The sequence below is a fragment of the Leuresthes tenuis genome, unplaced genomic scaffold (genome assembly GCF_036924035.1).
Source record: "Leuresthes tenuis unplaced genomic scaffold, fLeuTen1.0.hap1 SCAF_9, whole genome shotgun sequence".
Lineage (NCBI taxonomy): Eukaryota > Metazoa > Chordata > Actinopteri > Atheriniformes > Atherinopsidae > Leuresthes > Leuresthes tenuis.
Window position 1 is genome coordinate 6,187,393 of NW_027325363.1, and position 15,466 is coordinate 6,202,858.

The following is a 15,466-nucleotide window of genomic DNA, read 5'->3' on the forward strand; positions in this document are numbered from 1 at the left end:
CAGTCCCCCTCCTTTTATTTTATCAACTGAGTCAGGTTACAGTATCAAATGTTTTCTCCCTCCTGTTTTCTATTCCCCTTTATCTTAGTGTAATTTCTGGTTGCAATATATAGATACATATAAGTGCAAATATTGCGAGTAGGAAACCAAAAGTATATATATACGGAACGGACACGGCGGGCAATTTAAACCACCGGATATGACGTTTACTAGAAAAAAACGTTCGTTTTTTGTGGTTGGCATGGATTTCAGGTAATAAACACAAAGAAACCTCTGCAGTCAATTAATTCTGCTGTCGGTCCTTTGTTGTCACTGCATATTTGATATATAATTATGTCTAAAATGTCACTTTTAGACGTCTCTTTGGGTCATGATGGTAGCGACTGTCTGCAACAAGAAGAAGCTAAACTAAATTAGCCCTCGTCGCTAACTCCGCTGCTACCTGCTCTTCTTTTTGGGGAAATGTCCGTCAGCATATCGCAGGAAAATGAAGAGAAAAGTTTCCAGATTAAGACTGAGTCCCAACGAAGAGGCTCGGATCATACGTGAGGAGTATGAAAGGAGGAGGAAACTACGAATACAGCAGGTAATATCAGGTTTTAACACAAGGTTGTTCCTCCTTTCGTTTCATATAGATTATTCCTGATAGTTTGAAGGAACAACGATAGTATTTTTAGATACACATTATGTCATTTTCCTGCTTTTAAATAAATAAGTATGGATATGTTGGATTTTAACCACATTAAACATAAATTTGTTCCACTTATGGCAAAAAGAAATGTAATCACCCTTGGCTTAAAACCACAGTGATGTAATAGAGTCCTGCAAAATGAGCTGCTAGTGAAGCCAATTTCTGTCTATCTGAGTTCACGGTGTATATAAAGCTAGATGGCAGTAGTTTATTACATTTAATGTAGGTTTTTCCTCTTCATATATGTGTTGAGTTTGGACAGTCCATCTCTTTATCATAGATTATTGTGTCTCAGATCTGTTTGACAGTCACAAATATTCACATCTTCAGCCTGGGTGTGGTGTTGAAACAGCTCTGACCTGGTTCAGTTTAATTTTAAAACGCATTCAAATATGAACCTTTTTTTTTTTTTTTAACCCAGGTGCGAGAGCAGCAGAAGTACATTGCACTTAACATCCGCCGTGAGGTGGAGCAGAGACGGCAGCATGAAATACGAAAGCTGGAGGAGGAGCTGAGGGAGGCCTGGGAGCAACAGCAGAGGGAGAAACTCCAGACACTGCAGAGGTTATACCAAGAGAGCCTCCAGCTTGTTGGTCAGGGACACAGGAGTGCAAAAGAAAATGTAAGACTGAGCTGTTGTCTTCATTAGACAGCTGTGACCTGTCAATAAAGCAGCCACAGTCTTTAGGGAAAGTTTATGGCAGTGTTGTAATGGTTTCTCAGACAAAACAAGTTACAGTGAGCACTGAAAATGTGATTATTACAGGCCAAACCAACAAAAAAGAAAAGTTGTGGGGGGAAAATGACCTCATAACACAACTGAAAGGGAATTCTTTGTTGAAATAAAATAATAATAAAATAATAATCTTCCTTAAGGAACCTGACCTGGCAGCCATTGCTCAAAGGGAGGAGGAAAATCACGTTAAAGCTAAGGAGCGTTTTCAAGAAGCCCTCAAGGAGCTCAAAACACAGAGGCTCAAAGACCATGAGAGGCAAAACAAGTGAGACGTATGACAAACATTTTTCTGGAAGATATTTACATGCTTGAATTCCAAATTAACGAGTCACTCGTCTACTTTTTTGCCCTTCTGTAGATCCATCAGTGCCAGGAAGAAGGCGCTCCAGGTAGAAAAGGAAAGATCAACCAAAGTGGCGAGCCTCCCACCACCTCCTCCAAAACCCATTGAGGTGATCTGCCTGAACAGTTACATTATTTATACTGAGTCCACTCTTTTTACCTTGACCGGTGCAGGAGGCGGCTAGATGTGATGAAGAGTAGTGAGGTAGGGGTTTATCTCATAAATAGTGGGAAATGTGTCATGTCAGAGTGATCGAGACTTATTGTGTCACTACCTGTTGATCAGATAAATGTGTCACAGAGAGAGAAAATCATAAAACATATTCAGCACAGTTAGACTATATTAATTGATTTACTTGCCTTGTTGTTGGGCATCCAAATAAGCCCATTGTGTCTGTATATGATAAAGGTGGGTGTGTGCACCACTTGTATCTCAGGATCTGAGTGGGGCATCTTGGGTACGCACTGTCTGCTCTACCCATTAAATGACCTGCTGTTTTCAAATGGCATGAAGCTCCACCTGGATTTTTTGGCTCAAATTTTAGTTTAGAATAAGTTTTACAAAATTGTCATAAAGGTTTCACAGATTTAAGTGGCTCAGCAGTGCTCAAAGTGTATTCATTATTCTGTTTAAAATGCTGAACAAACTGGAAATGTGGCTGATGCTTGAGCAGTCTGGAGGGAGGTAAGTCTGTTTGTGGATTGCAAAGCTTGTTTTCAGTATTAAGCCTCACAATTGTGTTTTTATGTTGTGAGAAACACAGAAGAAGAAAAAACAACTTGACTTGGTTAGCATATCACTGATGCTATTCAAGAAATTAAAAACAAAAAGACTTGAGTCCAGTACAAGCCAGTAGTGTGAGTGACAGTGTGCCTCCATGTCAGCGGGGCTGCACCTGTTTTCTGGTTGGATATGAATACAGGAGGCTGCAGCTTTTTAAATATATGGAAGCCTCTGTGTGTTTGAGATGAAACAATCATATTGGCTAATATCATGCTTCTCAAAGTAGAGAATTATATCCCGTTCTCTTCTTCTTTGTTTTAAAATCAGTTTTCAGTGGAGATTTCTCCTCTTGAGACAAATAGGACCGTGCATTAGAGTCAGTTAGCTTTCCAAGTTGCACAGTTCAGAAAGGTGACTGTTTTTTCTTGTTCAAGTAGAACATTGATCCCAAGAGGCCACATGTGCTAAAGAGATTTGATGTGAGTGTCTTTGCTGCTACACATTACCACATGCCGGAGAGCACTGTGGACAGAGAGGCAGACACAGCACAGGTAAGCTTTCTCATTCTTGTACGAATTACATTTCTTATTCCCATCTTCTGTCATGTTTATCTAACCTTTGGAGGCGTCTATAGCCTAATGCCCACGAGGAAGCTGAGCTGGAGACGAGGAGAGTGCAGGCCTTGCAGAAGGAGGAAAAGAGGAGAAGAGAGGAGCAGCTGGAGAAGGCTCGTCTCAGGGGGAGGGAGGCCCTGAGGAGGGAACAGCTTGTGCAGGCATGTCTCTACCTTCTGTGCTGCTAACACTGCTGACTGGCAGCAGGATAACAGCATAAGACAGAGTAATGAACTGAACATTTATATATCGGACTGATAAAAGTAGTTTGTGACTTAACACAAAAACAGACCCTAAAAAAAAGAACATTTCACCTAAACATAGTCTATCAGAAAGTTAATGTGCGACGGTTTTAATGAGAATATACAGAGTGCAGCCCTTGTACCTGATCAGTTTTTGATGGTTCTGTTCAGGATCGTGAGCGTTTGTTGGGTGAACTTGAGCACATGCAGCAGACAGACCTGCTGAGGAGGAGACAGCAGGTGTCACAGATGCCGCCGCAGATCTTCCAGCCTCTTTACAAGAGACTAGAGATGAGGGAGGACTTCCAGAGGGAGATGGAGTTTGCCTTTGAGGACATGTATACCGGAGAAAGGCGTAAGGACAGATCTGGGGTGTATTATTTATCTGTGACTTGTGGTGAATAACACAAGGTGTTTTGTCCCATAACTTTGCTTAAAACCATTTCAGTCACTTGGAAATAATGAGAAGATGACTTTCTCTGAAAGACTGAATCACAACTGTTGTCTTAGTTAAAGCCACAGTACTTTGGTTGGAGATATACCATAACACACATGTAAAGTTTTACCAGAGCTTCCTTTAACCTCGACCGTGTCTCATCTCAGGGGTTAAAGGTGACCTGGTGGTCCGGCTGGTACCTGAGCCTCTACCAGCTCATTCCATTGGCAGCCAGGACCAAGAGCTGGATGTTACTCTGGATGAAACGGAACATGTTCAACCTGAATCTGAGCAGGAACTTGGAAGCTCTGAGCAGGAAACATCTGCTGAAGGTGAGGAGAAGTACCGGATCTGAAACCTGAATTTGAATGAGAACTATGAAACATTAAACTACAATCCGACTGTTGTGTGTGATGATAACTTCTCCCACTCTGTGTTTTTCTGTTCTTACAGTTGAGGCTTCTGGACCTGCTCCTCGAAGGGCACTGAGGAAACTCCTCGACCGAATCAGAAGCCAGCGGAGCGAGTGTTCTAACCACAGCCGCCGTGTCCCTGCAGCTGATTCGCCGACCGTCTTCACAGATCAGATCCCAGAGCGGGACACTTCCATCGAAACGGGCTCTCTGCTCAGTGAGGAGAAAGACAAATCTTCCATCGAGCTCCATGAGCCTCTTATCCCTCCACCGGGTTAGAATTTTTGGTTTATTTTAGGAACATTTACTATTTGTTCCAAGTAACGATTGTGGGTATTTTTAGTGCTTATGGATGTTTAAATAATTGTTCCAGATCATGGATTTGTGTTTTCCTCTCCACATCTACACCTGTTTATGCTGGTTACGTGAGTTTATTTGCGGTACGGGAATCATATTTGTAATGATTTTCCTGTGTTTGACCAAACCAGCTCTGGAGCCAACAAAACAGCCGGCCGCAGCAGACTCTTTACCCCCTGATGCACTCCTTACTAGAATCCAAGAATGTGAAGAGGAACGAAAGAAAAGGGTACATAAGTCCCCCATTTATATTCCTCAAAGCGTTACGATCCATTGTTTTCTTTCTTTGTTACACTGCACACATAAATGTGGACAAAAGAACTGAGTCTGCAGCCTAAAAAAGCCTAAAACACCTGCAGTCCTGTGACGGTTCAGGAGCACATTTTAGGGAAATGGAGGAGAGCTAGTTTCTCAAACTTTGTCTGTCAGAGCCAGATATTCACTATTTACTTCACTCATTACTGTAGTGAATGGCAGCTTTTCCTTTCAGCCATGGTTGGATTAGGGCTAAAGCAAACATCTTTGTGAATCTGGTCTGACCCGGGAAAGATTAAAAGGAGGAGACTCCCAAGCTGCTTTCAGTCAGCAGCCAAACAATAAACTCACATGACTGACGGGCATCTTCACAGATATGATGTAATATCCTAGAAGGAGCAGGCACGACAAGAGCTTTTTGAATTCTCTAAAGTCGAAGGAAAAGAGCTTCAGTGCTTCCTTTTATTATCTCCTTTTGCATAAAAAAACATTGGAGCATCCTTTAGGAAAGAAGTGTAATAATTCTGTCCCACACTTTTCAAAATGATGCTCGGTTCTGTTCATCCAGTTCTACTAACACTGATTCATGTGAATAAATGTGATGACAGCAGGGTGATTGTCAGCAGCCTGTTACAACAGCATTTTTCACCTCGGTGCCTTTTCCTTTTTTAATTACCAACCCTGACAATAAAGTTTTATATATCGCCTCTCATTGTGCTAACACACCTCTGTGTAAAACTGCGTCAGACAAAGTGTTTTAAAGCACTCTTTTAGGTATGTTCAGTTGTATTTGCAGTGCTGCAGAACCACATCACAGCTTAGTTTTAGTTTGATCAGATTCTTATTGCAGCTCAGCTGTTTTTCCCAAATTCTCCTGCAATCCTTGACGTGTTTCAACAAGGTCTTGGTAAAGAGCTTAGGGCAAGACAATAAGATATTTTTATTTATTATTCATTTTGAATATTCAAGCATGCCCCGAGTTTGCAGTTAGGACAACTACTGAATTCCAACCAATAAAACGAAGGCACAGACCAGCTCCCTGGTGACGCTGCACAGCCTAGAATTGTTGAACCAGGTGTTCCCCGTTATTTGATTTGTCCAGTCTGTATAAAACAAGTGTGCTGAGCAGCATCATTATAAAAAGGAGGCCTTGCTTTGTTTCTGAACCTATTTTGTGTTCTTATCTTCATACATTTGAACAAAAATGGTGTTTTTGAAAAGCTGTCTCAGACCCAGGATTCTAATAGGATTTTTCTCAGTGAAGCAGAGAGCTAAAGAAGCCTCTTTCTGGGCTTGCTAGGAGTTTTTGCAGAGTAAGATGATACTTTTTAAAACATTCTTCCTCGAGAATTTATGCAGATTAAGGAGTTTGTCCCGTTCTGTGAATTACTCTTAAATTTCTTTAAGTGACTGGATGAAGCCGAGCTGATTAGTTTACTTATGATCAGTCTCATTTGTAATGAAAGTTTGTAACTCGGTTACTGTTTTTGAATGTTTCCTTTTGACAGGAAGATGAGCTGGAGAGAGAGAAGCAGCAGCAGGTGCTTCTGCTACAGGAGCTGGAGGAGCAGAAAGCCAAATTGGAGCAGATGCTTGTTGAAGCTCAACAGGAGAGGGAACATCTGAAGGCTGCTGTGAGCCACGATGTAGCCATTAACCAACCAGAGGAACCCTCCTGTGATGAGGAAGACACTTCTGTCCCCTCTGGGTCAGCGACTGAGGTGAGTTGCTTTCTGTCATTCTGTGTAAAGATCTGTGCTCAGAAATAATTATGATTTTATATTTTGCCTAATTCTAAATAGTCAGAACTCCAGTTTTGCCGTATGACGTGTATTCAGCGTTGTGTTTAAGAATTTCTTCGTCTGTCTGTGTGACCTGCAGCTGGTACCTCCTGCAGCTGAAGATGAACACTCCAGAAGGATTAGGGAATACCAACAGAGGCTGTTGGAACAAAACAGGTGCCCCCTCTCCCAAAGACTCTTATTTCGTCTCTTATCCATGAGGATATTCTTGACTACATAAGGCAGGTCTGTGATCATTGAACCTTTTTTCTTTTAGAATTCACCAGAGATCAGTGGAAGTGGCTCATCAGCGTCTGGAAGAATACCAGCGAGCTCTACGAATTCGCTACAACATGAGCACCAGATCACAGATGCCTGCCATCGTGCCTCTGGGTCTTGTTCCCCCATCGCTGCATAGTGCTCAGTCTGAACACCTTCCTGCTCCTCCTCTCCCTGCATCTTCTGCAGTGCCTGCATACATTCACAATAGGACACACGTCTCCGTGGAAGATGCCACAAGAGACTCTGACGTGTTGGCCTCACTTTCCCGTGTTGCTTCCAGTGTGAGCAACAGCTCCAGGGTGCTGTCAGATGAATCTGTTTCAAACCCATTCAGGAACCAGAGACCTGACGTCGCTGCACGGCTGACTGACCGCGTCATGGAGAGAGTAACGGAGCACCTTCCAGAGAGACTTAAACCATCCTCTGTCCCTGGAGAGCATCTACCTCACAAACTGTTCCCAACACACCACTCAACCAGCGTCCCACTCCAGCCAACCTCTGACCCGATTCGAGTCATTGGACCAAGCGTCTCGGACAGCGTGCCGCTAGATCCAGGCATGCAGTCCCCGAGCTCAACAGGGGAGATCATGGAGAAGCAGAGACGAGAGTTACGGGAGGTCCAGAGACGGCTGCTTGAGCAGAGGGAGGCTGTGGCGCTGCAGCGGAAGCTGCAAGAAGAGGAGAGGCGGAGACAGGAGGAGCAGCGGCAAAGTCAGGAGGTGGAAATGGAGCAAATGAGGAGACAAAAGGAGACGCTGCAGGCTCTGATTGACACTGACCAAGTAAGTGTGAGGACTGCTGCTGTGGCAAAGTACAGTTGGTAGTTTAGCTTTAGAATTAGAAGAGATTAAACAGCAGTATGAACAAATGCTGAGATGTTTTGGGTCTTGCGGTCAACATGGAAAAAAGCAAACGTTCCTCATGCATTTTCTCACCTGCAGCCAGTTTCAGACGCTCCCAGTGAAGCGTCGGGATCAGAGGACATCGGTCAGAAACGCCTGAGGTTGCTTGCATCCCTGCTGAAGGCTATAGAACAATCAAATGGAGGAAGTTTATCACACCTGGAGGACTCAGAAGAGACGGATGACTCCTGTCAACAAGTGCAACCTGACCATGGTGAGCGAGTAACAAACATGTTCATTTCATGTAAAATTGTTTGTTTCGCTTCTCATTTTGATCCATTTCCTGTCTAAATCATCTCTGTAACAGAAATGACCAAAAGTACCAACAAATACCAGTTATCTCTTAATCATTGTTTTTGATGGTGGTGTAAAAGATTTAAATCTATTCTGGTGTTGCATTTTAGTTCGAAATTAAGTGGCATGCGTTACATTTCAGTTAAACCAGAACCGTGCTTTAGTTTTCTTCTCTCCACTCCTTTTAAGCTCCTGTTGCTCAGAGCAGTGGTCCTGCTGGACATCCTCCACCTTCAGTCCTCCCCTCACTACTCCTTCATGCTCCTAGAGCACCAAAGCCCCCTGTGACACGCGTCAGGCTGGGCTTCAAGGATATGATGACTGATCAACATGAGCTCAGTGCTATCCCAGAGGCAGAGACTCCAGTCAACATCAGTCAAGTCACAGGTCTGTTCAGTATCAGAAATGCATGAGTAACAAACCTTTTCCTGTCAAATACCCAAAGTGCTGCAGAGGAATGTTAGTTTGTTGGCTGATATTTTTATCTCTGGGCCCAGAGGATAGTGTGGCAGCTCCTGCAGACACTACAGACTGGGATCTGCAGGAAGGATCCAGCTCATCTCTGTCATCAGACAGATCTCTGCAGACGCCGTCTGTGTCCAGCAGTGGACAGACTGCTGAAAGACGAGTCTGCTCTGAGAGATCCAGCCATCTCACCTGGAGGGAGAGGCTGCTGTCAGGGGCAGGAACATCTCCAGGATGGTCATACTCTGGTATGTAGAAGAGATGAAGAATGCAAATGGGACATCATAAATAAAAATCAGATGATACCAACTGATTCCTGTATTTCCAGATTCAGTCCATAAAGTAATCTCACCGCTTTCCTCGGACTCTGGGAGAGGCGCTGATTTCTCTGGCCCTGCTGTCACAAGCCGCCGATCCTCCACAGAGGTAATCAGCTGGTGCAAATGAAGAAAACTTAGTATTTCTCTCCTCTTCCCTCGAGTGAGTCTTCAACTTTTGGAATGACTCAAAAGCGTTGAGGGCAGGAAGAGTTCTGGGATAATCCCACAGTCTGATGGCATCATAGATGCCCTCTGAGGTTCACATGTTGTGGATCAATGATGAGAATTAGCCAAATCTGAGCTTGGGAAAATTGAGCCTCCACTTATGATTATGCTTGAGAAGCATGTGTTTGTGTGTGTGTCTGTGTGCATTTGTGCTTTACGTGTGTCTACCTGGTGTGTGTTTGTCTTTTTTGTACTGAGCGATGATGTGAAATTACTAAGCCTGAAGTGTATTTAATGAAAATGCATTTCATGAGGGTTTCTACACTTGAACTGAGCTCAGTGAGTCTGTGTGAATCATTTTGTCAGATGTTGAATGAGAGTTGTATATTTTTAACGCATTGTAATGACTAGTTGTGGAGGCTCATTTAAACCCTACACCAGGGATGTCCAAAGTTGGTCCTTGAGGGCCGCTGTCCTGCAGGTTTTAGAGGTTTCCCTGCTTCAGCACACCTGATTCAGGTGAAATTGGTCTCTAAAGATTAAGTTGTACACAAGCCTGCTAATGATGCATTGATCTGAATCAGGAAAACGGCTAAACCGTGCAGGGCCCTCGGACCAGATGTGGACATCTCTGCACTACCTTTTATTTTAGGTCTGAATACTTAATCTTTGAAGATAAAATCATTAAATTTGAATATTTGTCTTTTTTTTTTTTTGTACTGAGCGATGATGTGAAATTACTAAACCTAAAGTGTGTTTAATGAAAATACATTTCATGAGGGTTTCTACACTTGAACTGAGCTCAGTGAGTCTGAATAATTTCTTCACACATTAAATGAGAATCTGTCTTTTAAATTGTAATGACTCTGGTTAAACACATTTTATTGTGGGAAATGGTCTGAATACTTTGAATATTAGTGTGAACACCTGTCAGCCTTCCAGTATACGGCAGAATATTAGCTGAGATGTGAGAGCAGGTCTGTGATTCTCCAGAGAGAAACTCTTATCTCCAACTTTGTATTTTGTCAGTCTCCTCATAAGCCTGAGTGGCTTTCCTCGACCACAATCTCCACCGGCAGCTACGCCACCACCGACCCGGAGCAAAATGTGAACGCTGGTGAGAAGCACAACTTCTTTTCATTATATTCTTTTTATGTGAGAAACAAAGGCAGGTTTTTTAACATTATTGTGCTATAAAGGTACAAGCATCATTTCTCATTTCCTCTTTTTACTGCTTCATTAGATGAAGCTCCACACCAGGCCAAACATGAAAGTGGGGCAGCTTTAAGTGACGTCTCCTCTCTGTGCAGTCGAAGCTTCTGTGTTAAGGAAAGCTCGGCTGCAGCCCGACCTGCTCTGTCTGTTGACTCCGTTTTTAATGACAGCAGCATCCAGCAGATTATCGACAGATACACAAAGGAGCTTAACGTCTCCCTGAGCACTGCAGGGAAAACGACAGGTACGTGGTATTTAGCCCAGACTCTTCCAGCCAGGTGTGAAAACGTTCAGCCACCCTCACACAAACACCTGTACACCGTGTTGTTTACTGTGGGGAAAGCTGGTCAAATCGTCTGGCTTGGAAAGGTCAAATAAATTCTTGGGTATTTTCTGAGTTTGTGGAGAAAGTTTGGGGCTCTTTTGTTTAAAACTTGTCATATTTCCTGTTTGATTGCAGACAGTGAAGGCTCATATGCAGAGGAGTCTGGCTCTTCAGTTTCTCAGCAGTTTTTGGTTCAGGACTCGGACAGAGGAGGGGAGAATGAAAGCTCTTCCGGTCATCAGTCTCCTCCGAGGCACCCAGCGGGAACACGGAGGACTGGCCTGGTCAGTGACTCGCCTCCTTATAAGATGCAACTCTGAAGTTCTTTGAGGCAACCTGGGAAATTATTGCTACTTTATGGACAACGAACTTAAAACCTGTTAAAATTGTGTGTTATTTATTAGTTGTCATGAGGTCAGTGCAACTCATGAAAGTGTGACGCAAAATCCTAACCACTGAGCCACCTCCAGTAACCGGAAGGTTGGCGGTTCAATTCCCACTCTCACGTTCAAAAGATTGAACTGACAGCTGGAGGGGTGGCAGTCCACCTCCTTGCCCTTGAGCAAGGCACCGTACCTCCATGCTTCCCGGGCGCTGTGATGGGCTGCCCACCGCTCCAGTGTATGGCATCTGTCTCCATGAGTGTTTGACTCTGTGTGTCAACAGGTGTCAACCTGGATGGGTGAAATGCAGTGGAGAAATTGTGCATTTCCCTGTACATGACAATTAAAGTCGAGTAGAGTTGCATCTTTGCTGTTTTTGGGGAAGGAGATGGAAGTTAATCTTTAGGTTTCTTCATTTGTTTTTAAAATCTTTTGAAACTAATGCTTCATAAAACAAAACTGCAAAATGTGTTCTTTTTAAATAAATGTAAAGGCGAAAATGTTATTTAAATTGGTCCCACAAAAGGTCTTGAATACGTTTCCATAACGCCGCTGATGCCTTGTTTTTGCAGGAGTTGGAAAATCCCATCCAGGAGCATCTCTCAGGTGAGGACCACTCATTGGCTGAGGAGTCCTTCCGGCCTCTGATTGGGCAGCTGACTGACCAGTCATCCTGCCTCGTGGCTGACCAGAGAGACTCCGCCCTGGAACAACTGGTCGGTCAGCCGTCTGCTCACTCGTCCATGATTGGTCACCTGCCAGGACCACCGGTCTCGCTGAGCTTTGATCACGGTGGATGGGACTCTGCTCTGAGTCGGATGATCTCTCGCCTCTCCCATCAGTCCAGCTCTCATTGGCAGAGTGCTGGGCAGGAATTCTATGCAGATCAGCTGATGGGTCAGATGACGGCTGAGCTGTCGTGGTTGCCTGAAACTCCGGAGGAGCGGCGGATGAGACCACTGATTGTGGAGCTGGATGAGTCTGCAGGCCAGCACCGTGGAGGCTCAGGTAAAAGGATGGTTTGGGGTAACTCAAACATTAAAGTTTTAATTATTTGTAGATCATGAAGCCCTGAAGATCCTGACGGTAAAGGCAGTTATCCAACTGCATGTTAACATCGGCTCCTTAACCACACAAACGAGTCCACTATTTTCAGGTTTGACGTTCGTCTGTTTTACAGGTGAAAGAAGCCACGTGGCTCTTGGTGTCTCACCTGAAACTGGTCTGCCGTCGTACCCGTCGCTGCCCACTGAAGCCTCATCACACAGTGCGTCGGTCCCAGATCTGAATCCACATCCACCGCAGCAGATGCAGCAGAACCAAACCAGTCCAGTGGAGCTGGACTCGCAGAGGGCTGAAGGTAAAGTATTACATCATAATCCAAGATTACAACAGAATCTAATAATCTACACGAATAACCTGTATATTTATCATCTGTAGCTAAAGCTAAGTGAAAGTTTGCTTTGCATTTTAGTTTTGGGCAGTGAGAAAATAACCTTTCACCATCCTGTCTCTAGGCTCAGATTCATTCCACCCTCTGCTGGCTGAAGTCACGCATAATGAAACGGCCGAGCCCTCCATGACGTTTCACAGCTTGTCCGAGCACAGCATGCCTGACACTCCTGAAGTACATCCAGCTCGAAGGGAACGCAGCGTTTTCACTCCTCCTGTAGAGTGTGAAGCACACAGTAATTCTTCTGTTGGGTCTGAACCAACGCCTGAGAGCCTCAGAACTCAGGAGCCAAACCGCTTCACGGCTTCGTTTGCCTTATATGAGTCCTTCACCGAGCTCGTTGTCTCTGAATGCCACCACCAGGACTCTGAGGTGTCCCCCACCATGAACACGGACGTAGAGCTCACAGCTCAGACTCTGTCTAATCTAACCGTGCGTGACGACGTGCTTGTGGGCACATCGCAGTCAGAGGCAGGGGTTTCTAAAGAAGAGTCCATCTCATTCAGTGACCTGTTTGCACAGGAAGTGACGCCTGAGTGGGATGAAAACCTGATATTAGTACGACTGTTTTCCTTTTCACCTTTTACCAGAGCGGTTATTTTTATAAGTTGGGTGTTTAAAATAATTAACTGACTTCATGTGTTTATGTTCTTTTTCTATGTTAGGAAGCAGCTGCAGAGAAGGGGATCCTTGATCAGTCGGAGATAACATTGGTGAGCCTGACGGACACCACACTGCAAGACCAGGAGACGACCATTACAGAGGGGGGCGCAGTGGGGGAAGATGCTCTTACAGAGGGGGGCGCAGTGGGGGAAGACGCTCTTACAGAGGGGGACGCAGTGGGGGAAGACGCTCTTACAGAGGGGGACGCAGTGGGGGAAGATGCTCTTACAGAGGGGGGCGCAGTGGGGGAAGATGCTCTTACAGAGGGGGGCGCAGTGGGGGAAGACGCTCTTACAGAGGGGGGCGCAGTGGGGGAAGACGCTCTTACAGAGGGGGACGCAGTGGGGGAAGATGCTCTTACAGAGGGGGGCGCAGTGGGGGAAGACGCTCTTACAGAGGGGGACGCAGTGGGGGAAGATGCTCTTACAGAGGGGGGCGCAGTGGGGGAAGATGCTCTTACAGAGGGGGGCGCAGTGGGGGAAGATGCTCTTACAGAGGGGGGCGCAGTGGGGGAAGATGCTCTTACAGAGGGGGGCGCAGTGGGGGAAGATGCTCTTACAGAGGGGGGCGCAGTGGGGGAAGACGCTCTTACAGAGGGGGACAAGCAGGAAGGCAGAGAGACCGAGGTAATTCGTCTCTGAAGCTGTTACTTTGAATTTGACTTGTGGTGCAAGTACATTTCTGACCTCTGTGGATAAATTTGTCTTCTAGGAGTTTAAATCTACAGATTTACCAGTAAAGACTCCAGAGAATGAGTGTCCGACACATCAAGGTACAATCAAGTTTCAAACTGAATATACATCAATGAAATCTGACATTGTTGGGCGGCATTACTTCTGATTTATGAATGTATGACTGAAAAGGAAGCAGTTTATCACTAATCTTTTACTGTTTTAGCCATAGTCTGAAATGAATGATTAAAGCTGTTCTCTCTTCATGTTCGGTGACAGTCCTGGAGTTTCAGTGGGGCTCCAGTCTGCAGGACGTCTTCCAGCAGAAGCGCAGCGCTCTCCTTCAGAGATCAGTACGCAGGGTGGAGGAAATCAAGGCCAAAAGGGCGCTAGCAAAGAGTCGGTGTGAGATCCAAGCCCCGTCCAAAGGTGGACATCCTGCAGCTAAAGGAGCTGAGATGGTCACCTGTACGCCTGAAGCTAAGTCGGAGCTTCACCATAAGACCAAGTCGAACGGAGGGCGAGCCGCACAGAAAAAGCCACAACTTCCCCCACCAGGTACACCGTTACTGTGTGGTGGAAAAAAAAAAGAGATTATTATTATAATGAGAAGATTTTGCAGATTGCCACCTTTCATGTGGGGTTCAAATCCCCTGCATGTAAGGTCCTACCTCCTTAGGCAAGACCCCCTCACCCTAACTGCTAAAAGCATAAACAAACGTTTTATTGAACAGTTCTTGTACAAGAGAACAAGACTAACCTGTTAACTATGCAAACTAACCTCTTCTCTTGGTGGGCCAGATAACATTTTCCATTACAACTGAGGGGCCTCGAGCCCATTTCTTCCCCACGGCCCTTCCACTCTGCCACATTTCTTTTAGGGATTAAGGTGTAGTGGCAATTCCAGCTGAATAACCACTACTCCTTAAAGGAGACGCATCACCTCTGCACATTGAAAGGTTGCATCCAATTGGTAGTTGGTGGCAGCTGCTTTGAGTTTCGGTGTGATCTCAGCCCCTGAACTTCTTGGGTTATTTTCATACGGGCTGGGACAAAACACTGAACCCATCAGTTCCTGTCAGGTCTTCTGTTTTAGCTGTACTGCTCTGACAAGGACATAATGATCTTGAGTAAAATGAACTATCAATGGTTAATTCGGCATCCTGAAAAATGCTTTTTGATCTGCTTCCAGTGTTTCCCTCGGCGAGTGATTCCAGTCTGAAAAAAGTGTCTGAGGTGACGCTCTGCACACCTGAGAAAAGGAAACTTCATCTTTCCAAGATGCAGCAGAGAACTCGGAGGTACTGAGTGGAAAGTATAAACTTCGACACGTCAGTATTCCCCCTGTAAACGGCTCTTTGTGCACTCGTGTCCCTGCAGACTGTACGAGCAGCTGGAGGAGGTGAAGCTTCAGAGAGCTGTCAGGAGCAGACAGGAGGACTATGCTAAAAACAGACTGAAGGCAAAGGAGTTTCACAAGGTACAACTCTGTGTTTTTAAAGCTCTACAGCCACTGATCCTGTAGATCTAAACTGAGTTAATAAAGTTTTGTTTTCTCTCCACAGAAAACCTTACAGAAGCTTCGTTCCAAGCAGACTCAAAAGTGACCGGCATTGAATGTCTTTCATTTGTAGATTTCTTATTTTAACTGTAATTTAATTAATAAAGCTTAAGTTATTTAACCTTTTTGTTCTGAAAATAATTCCAGTTGCAAATGTGAACAAACGGCTCGCCTCA

The 15,466-nt window shown here is 44.8% G+C and overlaps 1 protein-coding gene across 1 annotated transcript; it reads left to right on the top strand.

Moving 5' to 3' along the window:
• Positions 1–192: 192 nt before the first annotated feature.
• cep295 (centrosomal protein 295) lies at positions 193–15,454 on the top strand. Its single transcript, XM_072392041.1, has 30 exons — positions 193–252; positions 356–586; positions 1,113–1,313; positions 1,568–1,692; positions 1,786–1,879; positions 2,931–3,044; positions 3,128–3,268; positions 3,521–3,704; positions 3,953–4,117; positions 4,239–4,472; positions 4,687–4,784; positions 6,319–6,531; positions 6,692–6,768; positions 6,869–7,655; positions 7,815–7,989; positions 8,259–8,456; positions 8,567–8,782; positions 8,863–8,960; positions 10,049–10,136; positions 10,263–10,478; positions 10,695–10,843; positions 11,515–11,950; positions 12,123–12,302; positions 12,460–12,953; positions 13,061–13,108; positions 13,770–13,830; positions 14,009–14,287; positions 14,922–15,030; positions 15,110–15,209; positions 15,295–15,454. The coding sequence occupies exons 2-30, from the start codon at positions 488–490 to the stop codon at positions 15,334–15,336; spliced, it is 5,421 nt and encodes a 1,806-aa protein (XP_072248142.1). The 5' UTR covers positions 193–252; positions 356–487; the 3' UTR covers positions 15,337–15,454.
• The last annotated feature ends 12 nt before the right edge of the window (positions 15,455–15,466 follow it).